General features: G+C 41.7%; 1 protein-coding gene across 2 annotated transcripts; it reads left to right on the top strand.

Annotated features, from left to right (window-relative positions):
* Positions 1–583: 583 nt before the first annotated feature.
* On the top strand, positions 584–23,987 carry agap2 (ArfGAP with GTPase domain, ankyrin repeat and PH domain 2; the record flags this gene model as incomplete). Of its 2 annotated transcripts, XM_079182247.1 has the most annotated exons (19): positions 6,031–7,165; positions 10,132–10,190; positions 11,343–11,430; positions 12,358–12,443; positions 12,521–12,656; positions 13,592–13,726; positions 13,832–13,950; positions 15,217–15,369; positions 15,514–15,588; positions 15,893–15,997; positions 16,881–17,061; positions 17,696–17,821; positions 17,929–18,063; positions 18,358–18,417; positions 18,724–18,875; positions 19,745–19,835; positions 20,336–20,558; positions 21,174–21,453; positions 22,686–23,987. In XM_079182247.1, 19 exons carry the CDS (start codon positions 6,031–6,033, stop codon positions 22,893–22,895), a joined length of 3,549 nt encoding a protein of 1,182 aa, XP_079038373.1. In that variant the 3' UTR covers positions 22,896–23,987. The 2 variants fall into 2 exon arrangements, with proteins under 2 accessions (XP_079038374.1, XP_079038373.1); XM_079182248.1 differs by lacking the exons at positions 6,031–7,165; positions 18,358–18,417 and adding an exon at positions 584–787.
* Between the last annotated feature and the right edge of the window lie 1,041 nt (positions 23,988–25,028).

Genomic DNA, 25,028 nt, shown 5'->3' with positions numbered 1-25,028 from the left:
ACATCAGGGAGACATCTGTGATACAGCATGACAAAGACAAACAGAGAAATGTTTGACATTAGCAGTCATTTATTCACACGTACATTTTTTTGTTTTTTACCAGTTGCACAGAACACCACTCTACGAAAGAAAGCCAAACTGTAACATCCTGTTACTGTGGCGCATCGAGTTGCTCTACTAATACTGAATAAGACACTGTTTGATTGACATTGTAGACAAGAACATTTCACACAAAAAGTGTCATAATTATTATATTTGTGTATAATCAATTCTTTACCAATAGAAGCAGAGCATGTAATGTGAAATTAATCGTGTCTTTTCAATGGTGCGGCCACCACTACAGTCAGAGCGTGCGTGTTGTGAGAATATGGTTTGAAATAAGGAAGTGAATTCAGTTCAGTTCAAATCTGCAGAGGAAACTGAGACACACACTGTCGTGAGCTGACTTTTGTGGTGTAGAGAGTGAGCGAGAGAGAAACCCTGAGCAGCGGCCGCCGCTTCTTTTTCTGCTTGCTTCTGCGTCTTAAAGTTTGTGTTCATCTTGTAGAACAAACAAGCCAGGAGTTCAAATGGGCTGAAGCGAGGCACTTTAGCTTCAGTTTACAAAGAGATCGATGTGTCAGGATGAACAGCAGCAGCAAATCAGTAAACTCCTGTGCAATAAAAGCAGAGATCAAGAGGCATGCAACTCTCCAGAGTGCAATCAACAGACTTTCCAAGCAGTTTGAAAGAGTTGCGGATCAACAGCTGCGCTCAGGACTTAAAGTTTACCTCCACAGCATTCAAGGTAAGCTCATCCTTCCTACTTTGTTGTATTTGGGGAAGAAAGCGACATATTATGCCAAAGTTCCGTATCAGAATGTGGTGCATGGTCTGCCTCTCAAGGTGCTCACTTCAGTGCATTTCTTGATCGGAAAAATCTTGAGCAGACTTTGGGTCACAGTGAGTTTGTTCATTCTCGTCATCAACAGTAGTGGCTGGGTGTGGGGGAACATGATAGCGTTGGTGATTGGTATCTTTCTCTGTGCTTCCTGTGTCAGTCGGCGTGTCTATTTCAGAGAAGTCGATGTTCATTTTCACTCTCATTTCAAATTCACCTCTCGGCGTTCGATACAGTGGCGTTTTATCTATCAGTCAGCTTCTGGACACGGCCAACCAATGGCAACATCCCTCAGCAGCCATCGCCATGGCAGCAGGATGAAACCTGCTGTGCGGCCTACTTCCTGTCTGCCAATCTGCAGCCGCCCTCAAAGCCACTTCCTTTCAGACGAGCAGGGCCTTTACACGTGAAACCGATCCGTTTTACATCATTTCCTCATATCTCTACTTCCCACCGTTTCTTGTTAATGTGACACAATGCGTTTCTGTCGTCAGTTGTTTCTTGTCATCGGCATCCTTTTTCTGTTGATGGTGGAAGAAGTATTCAGATCCCCTATTTTGGTAAAAGTATTAATACCACAGTGTAAGAATACTCTGTTACAAGTACAAGTCATGCGATTAAACTTTAAGTATTACCAGCTAAATATATTAACAGTAAAAGTACTCGCAATGCAAAATGTCCCCTTTCAGAGTGTTAAATTAGGGAGATCAGGGATTTAAAAAAAATAAATGTTATGCACACCAGATAATAATTTATCCACCACTGATGGAAATACTTTCTTTTACTCAACTACCATATTTAAGTAAAATTTTGAGGTGCTCGAGTATTTCCATAGAAAGCCAAGAGAAATCTGTAACTTCCTGCTTCTGTGGAGCATCGAGCTGCTCTACTAATGTTGAAGAAGAGACTGTTTGATATTGCAGACAAGAACATTTCACAAAAATACTTGAGTATTTATATTTTATTCTACTTTTAACATCTACTCCAGAACATTCCAGACGGAAATATTACTTTGCTTCACTACATTCATTCATTCATTCATTACTTTTCGAATTTAGATTTTACATTGAAAACACAATAAGATACAACAGATCTTTTAAAATGTAACCAGTGGTTCTTGTACTGATACTGGCAATACAAATGCTAATTTTACTTAAATTGGCAATATCAAAGATTTTCATGTTTCAAACAAATGTTTGTTAAATCACAATCCATCTCTGAAGGAGGTAGGGAAAAAAGTCCTGTATTAAATACTTCATCACTGCATACATGGCATAACTCAGGCCTGAGCAGGCCTAATCAGACACACTAGTGTGGGTATGAGGGGCCTTTAAGCTTTTATAATGCATCATATTTACTAAGTTAATCACATGTTTTGTACGTTTATGAAAATCAATCACAGATAGATAAATGTTGTGGAGTAAAAAGTACAATATTTAAGTATAAAGCAGAATAAATTGGAAAATACTCACGTAAAGTACTTCAAAATCGTACTTGAGTAAATGTACTTTACACCAGTGGCGTGGTCAGACTGGGTGGAATAACCTTATGAAATAACAGCTTACCTTTTGATTTCATCCGTTAATTCATCAGTCCACTGTTTGTGTGTGAATTGAAGGTTAATCAGCCCCCTGAGGGATTTTTGGGAGTGCTTTGAGGTATTTTTCGGGATCTGGCAGATCTAGACACCCTCAGAGAAGCTCTTCCCCTATGTGTTAAACATTCAGCTACATTTTTTGGGGGGTGTAATTAGGCTGCTGGAGTGAGGATCAAAGTCAGTGTATCCTCCAGTGGGGCCTGGATCTGTGAGTGTAGAGTTCACTGGTGCTAAAAAGAGAGCCACCTCTCTGTTTTGGACTTAATAAGCGAGTGGGATGTGGTCGACTGACTGTCTGCCAAGGAAAGGCTGGGGGGGGGGAGAGAAGGAGAAAAGGGGTCAGACGGAGCCAAATGAAGACATTTAAATGTGAATCTGACTGGTATGTGTTCACTGCAGCATGGCAGCAGAGCGGAGGGGGAAAGACAGGAAGGACAGCTCCCACTGAAGGAGAAATGAAAAATCACCCAGCATGACCACTGCCCTTGGCCACTGTCCATCTGACAGCACCCGCCCATAGGTGTTAATGCGTAATGTGTGCTTTGTTTGTGTGCATGTGAGTCTCTTCACATAGAGTGTTTTATATGCTGGTGTCTGTTTTTTTAAAATAGATAGATTCGCCGTGCAGCACTGCAAGTTTGACTCATGAATCTTCTTCTGTGTTGGAGGCTGCGGTCCTCTCTCAGGTTGTGTGTGTTTTTCCCCTTGAGCCAAAGGCGGCTGGTTGTCAGAGGTCTTTTGTATTCAGTGAGAGTAGTTATTGCCCTCTCACTGACTGGTGAAGGGGAGGGGCGGAGTGGGCTGAGCAGGTGGACAGTCTGATCGTGTATTATGGGATGATGGTGGGAGGCTGAGACTGGTGCACTGTGGGGAAACGCATCCTCTGATTTCACTTCAAGGATTTTTATTTTTTTAATCAGAGCGTAATCAACATGAAATTACACCAGATAATAATACAAGTGATGGATGTGTGTAATCATGTTTGCTGCAGTGTTTATGTTGTAGCATGCATCATAATTGCAGCAGTTTACTTTGTCTTCTCTTCCTGTATTTTAATGTCTGTTTCTTAACGATGAAGTCGATTGAAAAATGAATCTATTTCAAGTTTTTTGATACTGGCTTGATGAATCGAATAATGCTAAATATTTTATGGGTCTATCTTTTCCTTGTCTTGTATTATAGACATTGAATTTATTTGGGTTTTGGAACGTTGGTCGGTCTAAATATGACATTTGATGACATCAGCTTGGCTTCTGGGGAATTTAGAGACTGCAGTATATTCTGATGTTTTGTGGACTAAACGATTAATCGATTGAGAAAATAATGGACCGATCAATGGATAATGAAATACTCGCAGCCCTAATTCCTTTCATTACTCAAATTGTATTAGTAATATACTGCATTTTGCAACACAGGTTTTAATCGTAGATGAGTTACTGTATCTCTAAAAGCGTATGCAGATTTTTTTCACCTACATCATCATATGGAATATTTCTATGCTTGGGTTTGTTTGATACAACAGTGTGTGTGTTTAATATTTTTTGCATTCTGTGGTCAACTATTGATGTCCAATATGCTCCGCTTCATGCTGTGAGCCCAGAGCTATCCACCTCTGCTAATGAACACATGCCGTAGCCGGCAATAGACTACAGATCAATAACCTCACAGGAAATCTCTTTCACTCACTTGTACGACGCAATGAAACACCCACGCACAGAGAAACACCATTTTGATACAGAGATCCTGGGAGTGATTGCGATACAGAATGTACCACCGGAGGAGGAGGAGGAGGAGGAGGAGGAGGGAGGAAGGACACGGAGATGATTGTGCCACCAGAGCCAGGAAGATTGTAACACCTTAGCAACAAACAAGCCAAGCCTCCTACTGAGGAGGAGCCACACAGAGCCACACACACACACACACACACACACACAAACACAAATAGACAGCTGAAGACAGATGGATGATCTTGATGAAACTATTCTGGCAGCTGTATAAATGAGACAGGGAGCCGACACTTGGAAAACACACCCTGTCCTACCCTTTGTCTTTTTCCCTCCACAAACACCTTTTTCCCCCTGTTGTCATCCCTGACTAATCCTTCCTGCTTTCCTCTCCCTGCCGCTGATCTTTTCTCCGGCGGTCTCTCCTCATTTAGCAGGTCCAGCTTATGTGTGCACTGCTGCTTTACCACCAGCAGTTACCCGCTGCCTTCCCCCCTCCTCTCCGGCACGCAGGGAGAAAGATGGAGGGGAGGGGATGATGGGGATGGGAGGGATGAGCAATAAAGAGCAGGGACTCTGCACAGTCTGAGAGGCAGCAGCAGAGAAAGAGAGAGAGCGAGAGAGAGAGAGGGGGAGAAAATAAAGGAGGGAAAGAGAAAGAAGAGAAGCAGGATCCTTCTGCTTTGTATGGATTGCCTATTGGAACAAGGAGGGGCATGTAGAGGGAGGGACATTGGAGATTCCTATCAGTGTGTCGGTGAGAGCAGGAGAGAGAAACGCAGAGTGTGAGCTGTGCATGTGTGAGGGTGTGTGTATGTGTGTGTGTGACTGAGCTCGTTGAACCTGTGCGACGGTGTCTCTATCGGGGGGGCCGTTTTGGCAGTGACTCGCCTCAGCGCCTCCTCTGTGTTGTCCTGCTCACCGCCTAATGCGCTCAGAGGACACAAGCTGCCCGGGAGACAGCGAGAGGGGCGTGATGGCCGGACGCGCCCTGACTCTGCCATGCATCTCCAGATATCCGCCCGGGCTTCTGTTGGCTTCTCCTCCTGATCCCCTTCAGCCCTCATCAATGTCCTTCCTGTGCGTCTCCGCGAGGCTGCCTGCCTTCTTGCCGCTGCGCTCTCTGAATGGATGCATCTGTCAACACACATGTGTGGCTTGAAGTGAGAGCCCATGATCCGGACTGGACTGCATACAGCTCTGGGTGTACTGTGCCATGCTGCTTTAGGGTGACACTGATGAATTTTTAAAGACGTTACCTTTTCACGTTACAGCTGCTGTTGATCACATTCTTGATGACGTATGATGCGGGGCAGTTGTTATTCTGAATTGAATCCTGATTTTTTTTCTTCTGCTTTGAGCGAAGAGGATGGACTGAGCGACATATAAGATGCACATAAAAATAAGGTCAAGTAAATAATTACCATCAGGAATGAGGCGCCATAATGAAGATGGATAGATTTTAATTTGGTGTTTTCTAGGAACAAAAGAGCTGCTTGGACTGCACTGACAGTGTGTTGAAGGTTGTCTGGAAGAGTGGATTTGTTTTCTGTATTCCAGAGAAATGAAAATTACAGTTAGAGAAGGATTCCGTGACTAAAATTAATATATCGAAACAAAGAAATAGGGATTTGGGGGATGGATGAAACCAACAGCCGCTCTGCTGCTGTATCTTCCAAGGAGAAACTTAATCTCCCTCCATGTAAGTTTTTTGTCTCAGTCGTGCTGCCAGATTCTCTCACATCCCAACACGCTGGCAAACTGTCAGTCGTTCATGTCGCTCTGTCTGGTTTCATTCATCTACTGTGTGTCCACTGAAGCCTGACCACATGAGCGGAGGCGGCGCCCTGCAGCAACGCACCACCTACCTCATCTCCCTCACCCTGGTCAAAGTAGAGGCTGTGGAGGAGAATGGAGGGGAGGCCAAGAACAGCACCCAGGGGAAGGAGGTGGAGGCCGGGCCTGGAGGAAGGGCAGGAGAAGAGGCCGGGGCTAGAGTGGAGGCTGAAGGTGAAGCTCCGGCTCGGGGTGAGAATGGAGCAGGACAATCACAAAGAGCCGAGGATGCTGCTATTGTCAAAGGGAGCAAGTTACCAGATGAACTTAAAGATGGAGAGAGAAAAGCCCTCAGCCCTTTGAAGGATAAACTGCCCTCTACTGTTGATGTCCTGATCAAAGGGAGTGAAAAGCCACCGTGCAACCTCTCAATCCCCTTACCTGCTGAGAGAGCGACAGTTCAGAAGACAAAGTCTGCAGAGATTGACTTAACACAGGTCGAGAAGACGCCCTCCACCCCAGAGGCAAAGCAATGCAGGTCACCATTACTGACCACCACACCTCCAACAGAGGTGGTCGAGCCCATCCGCACCCCAACCAGGACCAGCCTCCCTATCCGTCCGGTGGGACAGCGTCCTGTGAGTCTGCTGAAGTCTCACAGCAGTGTGGCGACCCGCGGTCGCGACTCCAGGGACGGTAGAGAGCGCAGCCCTACCTCAGCGCAGAGCCTGGACCGGAAGGACTGCCGCATGCCGACGCGCTCACCAGGTCCCTGCAGGGCCTCATGGGCCGAGGCGAGCAGGCCCGACGGCTGGAGGGACCTGCGGGATGAAGCTCAAGCCGGAATACCTCTGGAGATTGGAGGTGGCATGGTTGCGGTGATGAGAGACATCCCCAGGAAGGACAGACTGAAGGCAGGTTCGGCCTCCCTACCTGCACCTGCCACCCTGGCCAACAAACCAGGACGCAAAGGTAAAAGCCGCACGCTGGATAACAGCGACCTGAACAGCCTCTCTGAAGACCTGGGGCTGGCCCAGCAGGCGCAGCAGGGCAACCGAGGCTCCACTAAAGACAGGAAGATGCTCAAGTTCATTAGTGGCATTTTCACAAAGAGCAGCTCGGGGTCAGCGGGGTCATCTTCCACAGCGCCGCCTGTCTATATACAGAGGGACTCCAGTGAAGAGGAAGGTAGGATGTCACAACATCACTTTCACCTCTTCTTTCACCCCTCTAAATCTTCATGTTGACTACATCCAACGAATACACACCCTTATCAGACACTCTCATGTCTTCAGTTCCTTTGCCAAACAATTATCAGACATGGAGCTGCTTCATCTGTGCACAGGCATCCATTTAAAATGAGTTGGGATGGGGTTGGGTGGGGTTGATCTTTTTAAAGAACCCCACGAATACATTTACAGGCTATAATACCGTCACGTGTCGAGAATAATTTTCCAGAAGCCAAATTAACGACAGATGGAGTTCTTTGATCTGAGAACTGACAATAGAATCATCTTGGACAGTCTTAATCTAATTCCCCTCAGAGTGTGCGCAGATTTCACACCGCTGGAGGGGTAATCTCTGCACTCAGACATACACACACACTTAAGCAGCGTTCCCAGCATGGGTTTAAATCTCATAATGAAGCCAAAGGGGAGAGGAGCCTTTGGCTTGATCACGGGTGGATTGTGCTGCTCCGGTTGGCTTTATTTCCATGTAGAGGGAAAGACATGAGGCGATATTTGTTCATCCACATCAAACAGGGAAGGGTGCATCCACAGCCAATCAAGAACATTGCTAATCCTGTTTTTGATATTCCACCCACTACATGTTCTGCTATATGGGGCTTCTCTTTTCTCTCCTTCCCTCTGACTCTCGTCTTTGTCTCTGTCAGGCATTCAATTGAAATTCCATCGTCATGTCAGACGCACTCATGTGGCATTTTAAGATTTAGGATCGCCATTGCTGCCGTTGTGTCCTCTTCGCTGCGTGTCGACGGCGGCAGCTTAACAGTGCATCTTTCTCACAAACGTGTTTGCTCAAAGACAGTGTGTGTGTGTGTGTGTGTGTTTTATGGATTCATTCACTCATTGTGTATTCACACTGTTACACACGCAAGTAGTGCGACTAGCCCTGCCGACTGCACACGCACACACACACACACACACACACACACACACATACACATTTGAACACACACATACTGAGGGCAGGAGGAAGTGTTGCCATGGCAACCGGCAGGACTGCTGCTTCTGCTGCTGCTACAGAGGCAGAGTCTGATGAAACAGGGTGGAGGAGGAGGAGATGGAGGAGGAGGAGGTGTTGGGTGTGTGTGTGCGTTGACACACAGGCTGAGAGGATTGTGACAAAATTCCCTCCCAAAAAAATTTAAGTCAGAAAATTGGCAGTTTTAGACGTGAGCTACAGGCGACATGTGGGAGTTTGCAGAGTGGATCACACATGGCTGGTTTGGAGCAGAGTGTGTGGATAATTGGCTTTCTGTATAAATCTGTGGGCCGAAGCAGCAGAAGGATCACACAGTCGGATCACTGTTGACAACAGCAGCAGGCCATAAAGAGAGCTTTGACTCGGACAAAGATAGACAAACTCTATGTTTGTGTGTGTCTGTTTGTGTGGCAGGACTTGCACATCATCACCGGCTGCATCTGTGTGATGCTGGCCTGGACGTTCCATAGATTTAGAAGCAGGCCCGAGTTTAATGATCATCTGTCTTTGAAGGACACATCACACATTCACGCCGCTGTAGTCTGCCAAACCTCCCGGTCTCCTCTGTAGTCTTTCTGTGATTTAATCCTTTTCTCCTTTTGCATTTTCTGATCATTCTTACACTGAATTAGCTTTAGCAGCATCATCCCCCGACTTCAGCAGGTCACAGATTTCACATATCCAGAGAAATATCTTAACATGTAATTGATGGATTGGCATTTTAATTTAATTTTAGAGAGGTGCAGTTTGTGGTGCTGTTGAACTGTATTGCATTATACTGACACAGATGTGTTTCTATTATTTTGTCCACGATATATATACAAACAAGAGTAGGCCAAATATAGCATCTATAACACACTGTAGTTCAACAGCACAACAAGCTACATCCCCCAAAAATGATTGTACAGTTGAATCAACAGTTTCAACACAAACTGAACATTATAACCTTCACGAAGGGAGGATTTAATGCAGGACTGTTGTATTAGGATACATTAGTTTTAGCTATGTACCTAATAAACTGTTCTTTCTGTATCTGAATCAGTTTCAGACTCTCCTCAGGCATTCTCTTTATTCTCGTCCTTCTGAAGCTGCAGCTGGTTCTGATGGTCACATCACATTGGGGGCATGCCACCTTTCTATTCCCCAGTAGGGACGTTGGCACAGCTGTGTGTGCAACCCGACCCTTCTCGACTATTATATTGTTTGATGTGTATGTGTGTGTGTGTGTGTGTGTGTGCACGTGAGGGTTCATGCCACACCAAAGAACCTTCAACATTGACATTATCAAAACGTGACTCAATTTTGAGCTGAGATGATTTGTCGATTAATCTATTACTCAGCTGGCCGAAAAATGATATACTGCCATATAATATTTTGATTATCAATTAATGTTTTCAGTCATTTTTCAAGTGAAAATGACAATTATCGTACAAAATAAGACATTTATAGACACCTGAAATGGTAATGGACATTTTTTTTATAGTCGAAGTCAATCCGAGAATCAAAAAAAGTAATCGTTATTTGCAGGTCTAGCTCAGAGGAGGGATGCCGTTAAAATCCACAGGTGAGTCTTTGGTTGTTTGAATGACAGCTGAACTGGAGCATCCACTAAAGGCCACAGTAACTCACCACACAGCTGCCCGTCATTTATGGCACACACGGGGGGGCAAAGTGGATAAAGAGTGGTGTGGCTGGATGTTGTTGGATTCCCCCGTCGTTACCGAAAGGTTACAGTCATTAAGACGACCTGCGAGGCCACACGTGTGCTTACGGCTGTCGGTCATGCAGCAGCTGTGTGATTTATTGCTCTCCCACAGAACACAGGCTGTTATCGTGGCTTTCTTTACTGTACATGATCAAAATGATGAATCTCTCTCTCTCTGCATCTCTGCCTCACTGACTGTTTGTCTCTGTTTGTCTCTCTCTAGTTAATATTGCCAACAGCCAGGAGTGGACCCTGAGCAGATCCATCCCAGAGCTGAGACTGGTGAGGCAAAGAGTGTACCTGAACCACTCACAGTCGGTTAACACCTGCATCACAAACAGAAGGATTTGTTTATAATTGTGTCATTGTATTAGAGAAGTCTATAAAGAGTGCAAACTTAGACACCCAGAACTTCTCTAATTTTATGTTAGGGTTGGTTGTTTAATTATCTCTAGACACTCCAAAAATACGCTTAGGTTGAGGAATTAAGACTATGCAGTAGTGGAAAGTAACTAATTACATTTACTCAAGTGTAATTTTGAGTTACTTGTGCTTTACGTGAGTATTACCATTTTCTGCCACTTTATACTTTATTATTTTACCAGACTGCATTTATACAGTGAAATATTTAAGTTGTTATTCGACTACATTTATTTGACAGCCATAGTTTCTTTGCAGATAAAGTTTATATATGATCAACTCCTATAAACATCAATTTAATCAAACAACCCATTAGAGTATAAACTTGTTACAACTGGCTCTATATTGACCGAATACACCATTAGAATGATGCTTACATGCAATAATAATCTAATGATATCTTGTATAAAAGTACATATTGGAGAATGGCTACTAAACTAAATCATATGCTATAGCCTGTAATGTTCAGTGTTTGTTCACACAGTCATCAATGTGTTCAATGCAAAGGACAAAACATTAGAAACACCTCTCAATATAATGTTGTCCAGTACAACAGCACCTTTAACTATGACCTGAATAATAAACATATGAATGAATTTACACATTTAAGAACACATCAACACAAACAGAACATTATGAGCTCCATAGAGACAGATGTTATGGTAGCCAGACTGTACAGGTGTACCTAATAAAGTGTATGATAGGTCATTTTACTTTTCCATATTTAAGTACATTTTGCTGATAGTGCTTTTGTATTTCTACTTAAATGCAGGACTGCTGCCTACATAGTTTTTCAAAGCATTTTTGTAATGTGATATTGCTACTTTTGCTAAAGTAAAGGATCTGAATACTTCTTTCACCACTGAATAAACATGGCTAATAGGAACAAAAACATATTCAGAGGAGGAACTATGTGTTTGAATTCAGTCTGAGAGCTATATTTGAAACTCTGTCATTGAGCGTGCACACTGACCCTGAATGAACGGTGTTGTGTTTCCTTTTCTCATCTCTCAGGGCATTCTGGGAAGTCTAAAAAGCGGCAAGTCAGCGTTGGTGAACAAATATATCACCGGCAGTTATGTTGCACTTGAGAAGTCTGATGGTAAGAAACATTAAACACGTCGTCTGTATTGTGTCCTTAACAGTGGTGGGATGTATGCTTTAAATGAAGTACTGTACATGTTTACAAACATTAGGTACTTTATACTTCTACTGCACAACATTGAATATCATGTGGGAAATATTGAAAATGTAGAACTCAAACAATCGATGAAAATACATTGACAGAAAATGTATTGGCTGCTAATTTGATCATCTTTTTTCATTTTTCATGCAAAATATTTCATGGTTCCAGCTCCACAAACGTGAAGATTTGCTGCTCTTCTTTTTAATTATTTTTAATTAATTTCTAATAATTTAGCTGTTTGTATTGTTAGTTGGACAAAGCAAACATTGGGAAGGTAACTGTGGCGGCACTCCTCACCATTTTCTGATTTCTTTACAAACCAAACAATCAATCGATCAGTGGAGAAAATAATCAGCAGATAAAACCATCATTCTAATTCCAAACTGAATCCATCTAAGTTAATAGTTGAGCTCCATCTCAACCAATTGCAACAGTCAAATCCTGCTTTTATATTAATGCATGAGTAATAATAATCTAATGATGCAACAAAAAAGGTTTGAGAGTCACAGGGGACATGTTTATACTTTTAATACTTTAACTATATTTTCCTAATTTTACATGCTTTTACTAAAGTAATATTTTTCATGCGGGACTTTTACCAGTAACAGAATATGTTCAGTGTGGTTTTAATACTTTTACTAAAGTAAATGATCTGAATACATCCTCCACCACTGGTCCTTCAATGCTGGTTATAATGTTTTGGTTTATAAATAACAATTCTTATAAAATACATTTTTATCCCCATGCTTGCTGAGTGTCCTATTGAATTTGATTTGTTCAGAGAGATGTGGCTTCATCATCTGTCATGCTGCTGAATAACTTGTCTTTCATTGTCCTCGTCAGGTGGCAGATATAAAAAGGAAGTGTTGGTGGACGGACAGAGTCATTTATTACTGATCCGGGAGGAAGCTGGACCACCTGATGCCCAGGTTTGTGTGAGAAACAGAGAGAGATAGTGTGCAAAACCTTAATACCTGCAGACTTCATCATCCTCGTTCTCCTTCAGTTCAGCAGCTGGGTCGACGCAGTGATCCTGGTTTTCAGTCTGGAGAACGAGGGCAGCTTCCAGGAGCTCTACCAGCTGTACAGCCAGCTGAGTTCACACCGCACGGACATCCCAGTCATAGTGGTCGGCACCCAAGGTCAGCTCCAATCACAACCATGTAGATCTATTCTGAAACTAAACCAAGGCGGACATGTCAAATACAGACTGTGGACATTAATCTTCATTATTGGGTTTTCATTATCATAAGAGGAAACAACTGTAGCGTTTCTTAAAGTATGTATTAAAGTGATAGTTCTGATTTTTTGGAAGTGAGGTTGTATAAGGTACTTATCATTAGTCAGTGAATTAGCTGCTGTAGATGCCGGTCAGCACGGCCCCAGTTTGGAGAAACAGACACGTGTACGAAGCTACGATGTGTGCTGCTGAGTACGGGGGCATCAGCAGTCAAATTTGAGCAGACAATGTGAACTGTGTGCAAACACAGGGTTTAAGGTTTACAACTAATTCATAAAAATAAATGATTTACAATAAAGAATTAATGGAAATAGAAACTCTGCAATTAGCATGCTCATTCAAGCTACATCCCACATGGTAACAGTAAGCTAGCAAAGACCAGCAGTAAACAATATACTGTGTACTTTGCTTTAGGCTACCATCTTACTGAATTATCATACAAATCTAAAATACAGTCACTTTAGTACACTAATCAAACCTTACATGATAACACATCAGACTCAGACAGTGCAGAAATGTTGGCAGGAGAACACATGTGACTGGAGAATATGTTGTGCATGCAGGGGATTGTTATTCTACTGAATTCCTATCTAATGGGATGCTGGCAAATTAACTGCACATGTGATGGAAGAGTGTGCTGAAGAATGCATTGCATGGTTACATTCAATTAAGTTGGCATACTTATAACCAAAATATCCCATAATATCGAGCATTGCTTTTTGCTGAGCTTAATTTCCCCAAATTCTCCAACCATTTGCAACCCTGATTACATAGATCTTTGCGGTACTGTTTTTATCATATTTTTCAGTTTTCTATTCACTGATCTGTTTTTTATAGATAAAATCAGTAGCACCAACCCTCGTGTGATCGAGGATCAGAGAGCCAGACAGCTGTGTATCGATGTGCGTCACTCGCTGTTTTACGAGACATGCGCGACATACGGGTTCAACGTTGATCGAGTGTTTTCAGAGGGTGAGTTGACTGACAGTTTATCAGTGCTCTAAATACACACACAACACTAGTATTTGTGACACACGTCCGATGAGTGAAACGCTTTAACGTCTGTGTGTTTTCCAGCTGCCCAGAAGATTGTAGCTCAGAAGAAGCAGGCGGCGCTGCAGGCCTGCAAGTCTCTTCCCAACTCTCCCAGTCACTCTGGAGGCTCCACACCGGGATCAGCATCGTTCCCTGGCCAGGTAGCTCATCCTAACAGCTTTAATCTGACTAGTTCAATATTATGCATCTGCTCCACCACATTTTAGTGGCAATTATTGTACTTTTTACTCCACTAAATCTATTTTAAAGCTAAAGTTACTTAGCAGATTCAGATTATTAATACAAAATATAAATCAACTAATCAATCATTACATATAATTCTAAGTGTATAAAGTAGTTAAAATAAGATACACATTTACCAGCTGCAACATTAAAGTGATGAACACATTAACGCATCAATAATTATAATCCAGTGATATAATATTATTCTGACATGTGCCATTCTGCATGATGAGTACTTTTACTTTTGGTACTTTTAAGCATATTTGATACATTGAGTGCAGGACTTTTACTTGTATTGAGTATTTTTACACTTTCCATACTCTCAGCAAACACAGATCTCTTAAACAAATATTGTAATTATTAAAAAATACTTCACCAAGCCCATAGTTGTAAAGCAAAGTAAACCAAGATCCAATCATTTGCATATTGGATATAAATTCTAATCAGCCTCTTTTCTTCTACAATATGTAGACGATTCAATAACTGAGCTAAACGTATCCACCAGTGACGTCACATCTAACCGTTTTGCACAGATTCACACATAAATATTTCTAAAGTACTGACAGGATATCAGATATCAGAGCGATGAACACTAGCACATTCAGGTTGTTATTGTTCTTTTGTTTGGGTAAACACAATCTTTTCCCTGTCTAGACAGATATTACGTAAGACCCGATGAAAACGGGACACAGATCAAAGTGTTCTGCTGTTGCCATGCTGGTGTTTTCTTCAAAATTAAACTTTGGCTGAGCATTTCTTTTTCTCTGCTCACCTACATAAAGCTTCAGGAGCATTTCATAGTCACCTTTGTTGGGTCTATTCAGTATCGATGAGTAAAAGAGACACAATTACCTCTTTAAAAAGTTATTTTATTCTATGTAGTAGTAGGATATTCTCTCTGGGCAGTTACATGCATTACATTATTTTTAAATCATTTATCAAACTGAAATCTAATTTTCAACACCATCTTAAAGCCCGTCCATCACTCCCTCCACATCCATCTCAGCTCCATCAGTAGCACTTTCCCTCGTTCATTCAGTAGATCTTCACCCACTTTTCTTGATGTAAATCGACTTCGCCTGGTTTCCATCTTTCATGCCATTTTCACTCTCTCCATCTCTTCCCTCACGCCTCCATCCACATCCACTCCGGTCCTCCCCCCCCACCCTCGCTCCTCCTCTCAGGCCAGTAATGGGGCGAGTTGTGGCTACGCCTACTCCCTCCCCTCCACCCCTGTGATCGGTCACAGAGATCTGCGGGTTGCACAGGGAGAGGGGGGAGGCAGCGTCAACTCGCGTTCGCTGAAGAGCATCCCCAGACGGCCCTCCCTCTTCAAGGTCAGTTGTTGCCAGCTGACGGCTGTCTCACACCTTTCAGTCTCCCGTCATCTCTCATAATCATTTCACTCCATTCAGCTCCACCTCTGCCTCTCTCTGCTGAAACCTTCTAAACACTTGCCTGCTTTTGGATTTATATTTCAGAATCGTGACTCAGATAAGAAGTCCGGTGATCCAAAGGGAGACCTGAGCAGCACGCGGGGCGTTCCCATCAAACAGGTTTGGTTAAAATCACAAAACACGACACAAAATAAAACCAACTTTTCAATGAGGCTTCAGTTTGCTTGCAGCACAATAATATGTACCAATTCCCTCTTCAGCAACAAGGTGGGAACGAACAATTTATTTCATCTTACATAAGCAGTAATCAACCTTTCTCAAGGGTGTACTATTAATATTGTGCTTTCAGCTATTGTTGTCGGACCACTTTACACTTTGAAGAAATTGCCTCGACTCTAAATTTAGGCAGATTCAGAGTGCCGTTTGTTGCAAGTGCTTTAACCTCGGTTGTTGTTTTTGATAGAGCATCCTTTGGAAGAGAAGCGGCAGCTCTCTGAATAAGGAGTGGAAGAAGAAATACGTCACCCTGTCCAACAATGGCCCGCTGTCTTACCACTCCAGCTCCAGTGTAAGAGAACACCAAAAGACGGATCGATGCAGCAGTAAAACACAGTATTCAGAGTTTTTACTGTGGAGAAGATAATATCTGCAGCTTTTTAGATTTAACTGTCGTTTCAACCTCAATGGTTATGAGTGCAGGGCTACAGGAATTGCTTTGAGACTTTTACTTAACATTGATTTATTTTTATTTCTTTCCAGAAAACATTCAGGGTGATAGATCGTTTGTATTTGTCTCATATCCTTTACTTAAGTAAAATTAGCAATACCGACCTGTAAAAATACTGCTTACTATATGTATGTATGTATACTGTTAGAAGTAAAAGTCCTGCATTCAAGTAAATGTACAAAAGCATTGAAGTAACAGTATCCAACTGTACTTGTTGGACAGACAGTTATATTATTATACGAAACTTATTATAATACTAAAACTGTTGCTTTAACATTTAGTATATTGGTAGTATTTTAATGTTATAGCTGGTGGAGTTATCATATCTTATAAATTGTCATATTTTATAAATTGATCGCACGTTTTGTTTGTAAAATATTTATCTGCAAAATAACTCCAGCTGTCAGATAAATGTAGTGAAGTAAGAACTAAAATATTTCCTCTGAATTGTCATAGAGTAGAAGTGTAAAGCAGTTTAACATTTAAATACTTTATGCTTTTATGGAAATAGGAAAAAGCAAGCAAAGAAGGAAAAAAACAGCAGTGTCTATCTAAAGTTTGCTAACATTAGCCACAATAAGCCACTGGTCATATCTAGCTGTGTACTTTCTTATGAATTCAACTTGTAATTTGTAAGAGGAAGTATTACTTCTTTAAAAAGTTGCATATACTTGTTCATCTGTAATTCTGACGAAAATGTCTAATACGTGTGAGATATCATCAGGACTACACGCAGAACATCCATGGAAAAGAAATCGACCTGCTGCGTGTGACGGTTAAAGTTCCCGGGAAACGTCCTCCGAGAGCCGTGGTTCCTGCGGGGCCCTCACCTGTCCCCCCCGGCACTGCACCTGGAGTCAACGGTCTGAGTAAGGAGCCAACAGCCGCTGAGAGCACCAGTACAGGTACTTCTACTTGTCACTGAGGGTCTGAGAGCAGATGTTTCCATTTAAAGGATAAGTTTATTCTATATTTATCAAATCCCACGAAAAGACCAAAACCAACAATGTGTTGGTCCGTCTCGATATATTTAACTTAACTTGTCAGTGGCACGCAGCCTGAAGCCCATTGGTACAATTCGTACTTGTATTTCACTTGAGTTTTTCCATTTTATACTTTGTACTCCTACTACACTTAATTTATTTTAGATTTTTCAGATTAAGATTTTACATATGAACATTTTATAAAATATGATGTGCAGTTCCACCGCTGCCAGCCACAACATCGAAGTACTGCTGACAAATCAATGCATTAATAATGCTGATCTAGTAATATAATAATGTAACACAAATAGGAAATATTCTGCACAATGTTACTTTGAGTACAAATGGTTGCTAAAACGTCTGTACTTTTTATTCAGTAAAAATGTAATACAATACTTTTGCTTGTAATGAATTATAACTAAACTAATTAATCTGAATATTTGTACCATATGCTGCATTACATTGCATCAAAGTTTTGATGAACAACAAACAGGATTTCATTCTTGTTTTCAATTTGACATATACTGTGTATGAACACTTCCTCTCTCGCTTTCAGTTCCCCAGTTGTGTCCAGCCACTCTGTCTGTGGTTGATGATCGGTCTGGTGGCCTGTCACCTCAGGGAGGAGACAGAGGCCTTCAGCGGTGCTCCTCCTCATTGTCCACCAAAGCACAAAGTGTTGGTACGAACTGCCAGAAATAAAAAAAACACTTTAGCGCCACTAAGACTGTATTCAATGCTGTCATACATACACAATATATGATCCACTATTTTTGCACCAAATGTCAGATGCCCTCGAAGGAGCAGCCGCTCCTTTCGCTGGAAAAGATCCCGGCCAATCATCTCCCATGAGCGACAGGAAGAAGAATAGGAGGAAGAAGAGCATGAATCAGAAAGGAGATGCAGCCGTTGGGCAGGCTGAAGGTAACTCAACACAGAGATCACGTTTTCACTAACTTTTTAAAGAAGAGCAGCATTTGATTCTTGCAATTGTTATTTTAAACAACTCAAAACTATCAAAAATGGTGTTTAAATATTTACATTTATATATTCCTGTGCTGTTTTCTGTTTTCTTAAGCCTCTGTCTCTTCTGTGAGGATACAGATTAATGCTCGTCTTTCTCTAAATATTCCTCCGCAGCCTCTTCTTAACACTTGTACTTGTCTTTCTCTGTTTCTCTTCTTTTCCTTTCCCCTGTGCTTATCTCTCGCTCTGCAGCCAAACGCAAAATGTGGAAATTAAAGAGCTTTGGTAGCTTGAGAAACATTAATAAAACAGGTAACAAGTGAGGGTGATGGAGCTGAATCAGCTTGTGCTCTGATTTACATTCTTTTCATTTTCCTCTTCATTGCTTCTGACATCCCAAGCTTAGGTTGTCAATTTTACTTGTTTTTATTGCAATAACCCCAAAATGTTCTTTTCTCACCTTCCATAAAATAGCTTTTTCATGTTTAGCTTTTTTTTTTGTACTTCTAACACTGACTGCGGATTCATAATGCCCATAACATCATGTCATGTTGAATTACTGTCTCTGTACACGTGCAAATCTTACCTGAGTTTGTTGTGCTTCCCTTTTACTCGCAGATGAAGAGAATGCAGACTTTATCATCGTGTCGTTCACCGGGCAGACGTGGCACTTTGAGGCTCAGAGCCTGGAGGACCGGGACTCCTGGGTTTCGGCTATAGAGAGCCAGATCCTGGCCAGCCTGCAGTCCTGTGAGAGCGGCAGAAACAAGGTACACACGTTTTTTAAAGGCCCTAAAGTCCTATTTTCTCACTCAGGTTCTTACTATGAGCGTCAGGATCCAACATGAGCACAAATTTGCTTTGCTTTTCGGCACTTATATTGGTTTAGCGACATCTGAATCAAAATCTGATGACAGCTGTGGGGTTGCTGTTAGCACTGTGAACCATATCTGATGAAAACACACTCACACAGTTCTGATTACTCAGATTAGCTTTTGAGAGGTGAGGCCAGGACACAGACGCGGTTGAACGCTGCACTATTTTGGCAGCAAAATAAACTCCAATGGGGTGAAATAATTTCACTAGGCCTCACCAGACAAACTCTACAAATATGATAACTAAGGAGGTTATTATGTTCGAATTTCAACTTTGATTGTTGACTATGTAGTCATGAATATGTAATCTTATAGAGACTTTTAAATAGCTCTGAATGATATATCCGTAGAGGAAGCTCCCTTCTGTAAACATACATGTGTGTATTTAAATGTACTGCAGACAGAAATAGTTCAGTGATTTATTGAACAAAATATAAGAAGATACGAAAGCGTACTGTCATGGGTGTCTAGTCCAAACAGGGGTAACTGAGAATCCACAGGTGAACAGGAATTGGGCCGGCACAGATAAGGGTTCTGGTTCTGGCGGCAACATTGATAATCAATGACTGAGACCGGTGGATGGATGGAGAATGGAAATGCATGGAGCTGAGAGAAGCAGGGCAGAGAGATGGAAGTTGTGACAATGTCTCCATAATCAATACACATGATGCATTGTCACGTGTTACCATTTATTATTTGCTGTATAGGTAATTGTGTGGACGAATAAAGGATTTGAATATGTGTGTTGGTGTGTAACTGTGCAGGCTCGGAGGAGCAGCCAGAGCGAGGCTGTAGCGCTGCAGGCCATCCGTAACGCCAAGGGCAACCATCTGTGTGTCGACTGTGAAGCACCAAGTGAGTTCAGCCTCTTTCCCCTCTCATAACCCATCGACAGCCTGTGGTGGTGTCATGGACTTTAAGTAGCCATACCACAGGAAAGAAGTACTTTAACACAAGCAAAAGTCATGCATTTAATGTTTGAGTATCAGCATCAAAATATACTTTAAGTACCAAAAGTGAAAGTACTCCTTTTCATATTCATGTTTTTTTTTCTATTATTGGAATATAATTATTGATGCATTAATGTGTTCATAACGTTAATGTTTCAATGTTGAATCTGGAAAGTAACTATAAAGTTATTATGTATGTAGTAAAGTAAAACAAACAATATTTGCCTCTGGATTGCAGTGTAGTGGAAGTATAAAGTAGCTGGAAATGGAAATAAAAACTAAATTGTACTTAAGAATAGTATTTGAGTAAATGTACTTATTTACATCCCACCACAGCTGCTCAATAATCTGTGTTAGTTCGTTAAGGGCAACTTAACTCGTCCCCCTCCTCTCTTTGTCCTGCAGATCCCACCTGGGCCAGTCTCAACCTGGGTGCGCTGATCTGCATCGAGTGCTCGGGGATCCATCGAAACCTGGGGACTCACCTGTCCCGCGTCCGCTCGCTGGACCTGGACGACTGGCCGGGAGAGCTCACACAAGTCCTGGCGGCCATCGGAAACTACATGGCCAACAGCATCTGGGAGAGCTTCACCCAAGGCCGAACCAAACCCACACCTGCTGCAACACGGTGGGTATCACCACATTCATTTACAGGAACACAGGTTTTTAGATTGATTAATGTATTTTCAGACAGCAGAGTTTCAGTCCATTCTTGTACAGTATGTAAATCTACTTGTAGACAGGTAATAACACACTATAATGCAGTTGTAAGTAGATAAAAGAACATTTTTTAACGTATATTTATGCGTTTTTCACCAAGTTCATCATTAATAACTGGTATAACAGTTTAATATCGATCATGTAATCATTCATAGCTTGATAGCTATGATTATGATTACACACATGAATACGTCCTAAAAGTGTGTTGCAAAACATTTATCTATGTTTTATACTTATACGTTAATACACACATGTCCTTATATCTGCTTACAACTACATTATAAACGATTTATTAAATGGTTATACACTGCTTTTGAGTGCTAAAAAGTCTTCCTGCTTGGTGTATTCAAGTGCTTGAGGGAAGCTCCGAAATCATGAGGTATGAAAGACAGCAAACCTTTAAATACAAGAAATAACCGCTGCGTTTGTAAAAATGTTATGAGCTTCACATCTCAGACGCCAGGTCTTCAAATTGAAGTACATCCTATGCATGACTCAATCTCCTGTGTGTCTGTTTTCCAAGTGAGGAAAGAGAGTCGTGGATTCGCGCAAAGTACGAACAACGGGCGTTTGTGCCGCCTCTTCAGCCGCCCCCGGGGCCCCAGCTTCCAGACGACGGTATGCCGGTGTGGTTGCTTTCTGCAGTGACTGAGAGGGATCTGCCCAGACTGCTGCTCCTTCTGGCCCACAGCACCAAGGAACGGATCAACGCTCAGCTGACCGGGGAGACTTCACCGCCTCGCTCGGCCCTGCACGCTGCTTGTCATCTGGGAGATGTAGTGATGACACAGCTGCTCGTCTGGGTGGGTTTCTCCATTCTGTTCACATTTCTGTCCTTTTATGATTCCTCGTAGTTCACCCTCTGTACATTGTTACCTGCTCTTATATGACAAGTAGAGCAACATTTTCATAATAAGGTTTCACATTGATCACATTGACATGGTCTTGCCATGACATAAACTGGTTTGAGTGCCCCAAGGCCTCCAAATTTCCATATGGGCCCTCTGTACATTGTGAATGTACCGTCGCCTTCAAGTTCCCAATAAGTTCAATGCACAAAGAAGACAATGAAGGTGTTTCCCCCGCAGCAGCTTCCCCAAGGGACCAAGAACCTTTTGAGGAACTCAGGAACTTGTTTTTCGACCGGAGGAACAACAGGGTTAATCTAGTTCCAGGTATAAAATATCATGACAGACATGCAACAGCAAATACACAGAAGGACAGCACGACTCTGTGTTGTTGCTTCCTCTTCTTTGAGTGACTCGTCGACCTAATTTACCCTTATCTACACATCTCTTCAGATGTGGTCGAACAGTATTTAGCAAAAGGGGCTTTCAGTTCTTGGTTTAGTTCCTGTGGTTCTATAGTTACTGGAACATCTTGGTAAAAATGGACCACGCCTGTCTTTTAGTGCATGTGAGCGTGCCCTACTGGTTAGCTCACGGACGCTGCTCTGCACTGCTCTCATACAGCGGTTACAGCTGACGACGCTGTTCCAACCGACGGCATTGTTGTGGAAGCGTAGGACCCACCGTCTGCTTAACACTTATCTCTGTCAGCACTGTTTCTGTTGGTTGCACTTTTAGCGCCGTTAACACCGTTTGCTGAGAGCCGTCGGCTCAGCCGTCGCCATGTTGATAGCGGGGAGGCAATCCATCTGCTCTGTTTATCAAAGTTAGCACCTTTATAAATGTAGCAATATGCACCATCTGAGCACAATATAAACTAATGAAGATCTTAAAATGAGATTTGGACACAAGACAATGTTGCATATCGGATTGTAATTTCACAAAATAATAACGTGGGACTCCTAGGGCTCCAGAGTAACCTGCTTTTCCCAGTTAGTCTTCTGTCTTAGGTCTTGCAGACAAAAATGCTCGCCTGCTTTGTCTCCTGTCATATTTAATATATGTTTGTATACGTTTTGATAGCAAAGAGCTGCATTTCACTGCACACACTGTTCTACCTTTAATCAATATTTACCCTATAAATAAGCCCGTAGATGAGTTAACATTGTCTTTCTCTCTCCCCCTAGTACGGCATTGACGTGAAAGCGAAAGATAACCAAGGCCAGACAGCCATGAAGATGGCCAGAAAAACCGGGAGCAAAGGCTGCATTGATATTTTGCTCCAACACGGCTGTCCCAACGAGACGTCCCCCACCACTGCCACGCCCGTCCTCTCCCGCCGGTCCAGCACTGCCAGCCTGGGTCGAACCAGCAGCTCCAGGAAACGGGTGTCGTAGCGCCAACGGAAGATACCACCACACGGAGGCGCTGGTGGCGACTGGAGGATGCTTATTGTTTAGAAACCTTTTAAAAATCACCAGATACAATGGAGAGCGGCGTACTATAATGACAGGACTATATCGTAGTACTAAGGATATACAAAATACTTTCTGAAGACTGAACATATCAAACAACTTAAAAGCAATATTCATTCAATTTGTTGATGACAGATATGTTAATGAGATACTGTGTTGTTGTTGACATAATTTCAAAATGACTCAAGTAGAACTTTGAGGCCGTCTTCTGTAAATTTAGAGCAGACAAACTGCATCTTGTTTCACTTCGTCCAGAAGAAGTGCAATAATCCAAATATGATGATGAAAAGCAACAAGTTTTAGAGCGAACTATGTCTGTATGGTCAATACATCGAGAGGGTGCTGCTTTTTTCAAATTTGTTGTGACTGGACCAAAACAGCACTTATTTTCTTTGGCTTTACAAATAAAACCTACAATATGTCATGTTGTTAGTTACGTGTGCCTGCGGCAGCAGTAAAAAGGCCAGTTTGGCCAATATAAACTGTTTTTCAGTGACGATTCAGCTGAAATTATTCTGCTTAGACTAGAAAAATGAATGGTTTGAAATATGAACTATATCAGTGTTACTATCACAGGTCAGAGATATGGCGTTTTAATATACTGTAAATGTACCTATACTACATACTTAATGTTAAACTCTGTAACGAAGACACAACAGAAAAATCAAAGACTGAATTTTGTAAATGATTTCTACTGGTAGTTTTGAAAATGTTTTTTTTTTCATTGTCTTATAATTTGTCACAAAAGCATAAACCAGTAAACAAAATGCTTTTACATAATGTAAACATGTGGCTATTTGTTTAAAGTTTTTTTTGGGGGGGGGGTGGCTAAACAACATAAAGACATTGTTCATGTTCATATTACTGTTGTGTAGGTCTATCCCATGAGTTTACAGTGAAGTATGAAGAGTTGCAGGTGTCATCGTTATTTCTGACACTTTGTGGGTCGTGTGAATCTGTCATGAGCTAAAAAAAAATGGTTACCGAAATCAAATAAACTTTTTTTAATTAGCATTATTAGGATCATTCGTGTTGTTGTTGTTTTTTGTCTTTGTGTGTCTGGGCCTGTCTTCTGCAATTCTGTTTATAGCATGCTTTTAGCCATGCTAGCAGATACAAATAAGATACAAATTAAAGCTGAAAGATTAAACCAGAGGATTCCAAACTTTTTGGCATGTGTCAGTAGCGCTACTGGGTGAATACACCTCGCTTCAGTGCAATGAACATTGCATTTTGAGTGCAATAACCATATGTAATTAATAATAACACTGCAACACAAGTTAATTCAGTTAAATGCAACTTTAGTTTGCTTGTGAATACCAAAACAAATGTAACATTTAAAGATGAAAAATAAAATCCCACATTAGTGTCCTTATGTGGGATTTCTCCACAGTTTCAATTAACTTCAAAGTCAGTCTCTGATAACCATATGGAAAATTTGTCAAAATTAGTTTGAGTTCAGATCAAATCAAAGTCTGATTTGTCAAAGTCTGATGAGCTAGTGACTGATGATTCAGTGTTTGCGCCCATTGGCAGTTTATTCACAATCAGTTGTGGGAAAGTGGCAGAAATATGACTTTATAACAATCATTATGTATATAACACGTTTTAAAACGTTTACTTTAATGGCGAGCTGTCTCTGTTTCCGGCTCTCGACCTCCTTGACTCAATTTTCATTATTAAAGTTGGACAATGGAACAAACTGACATTTTGGTGCACGGAATTGATATTGCACGTGTTCATTCAATGCAACAATAACACAGGCCAAGCATTAACCGCGTTTAGCATCGGCTATTAAAGAAAGAACTCACACGTGGCAGAAGACATTTGCATTTGCACAAGAAGACCAATGAGAGTAGGCAATACCCCTAAACTGACATTGTTCATTATACAACATCAACAATTGCAAATTAATTATACTTTGTGCACAGACCCATTACAAGTTTATCTTTTTATAACATTTTTTTTTTGTTGCCATGGACGTATTGTAAGAAATAACGTCTTGAATAGTGACACTAATGCTCAATAATCTAAACACCATTAGTTCTGCGTATC

The sequence above is a fragment of the Pholis gunnellus genome (genome assembly GCF_910591455.1).
Source record: "Pholis gunnellus genome assembly, chromosome: 2".
Classification (NCBI taxonomy): domain Eukaryota; kingdom Metazoa; phylum Chordata; class Actinopteri; order Perciformes; family Pholidae; genus Pholis; species Pholis gunnellus.
The sequence above is the reverse complement of the archived record's forward strand: the minus strand, read 5'-3'. Positions and strand labels throughout refer to the sequence as shown.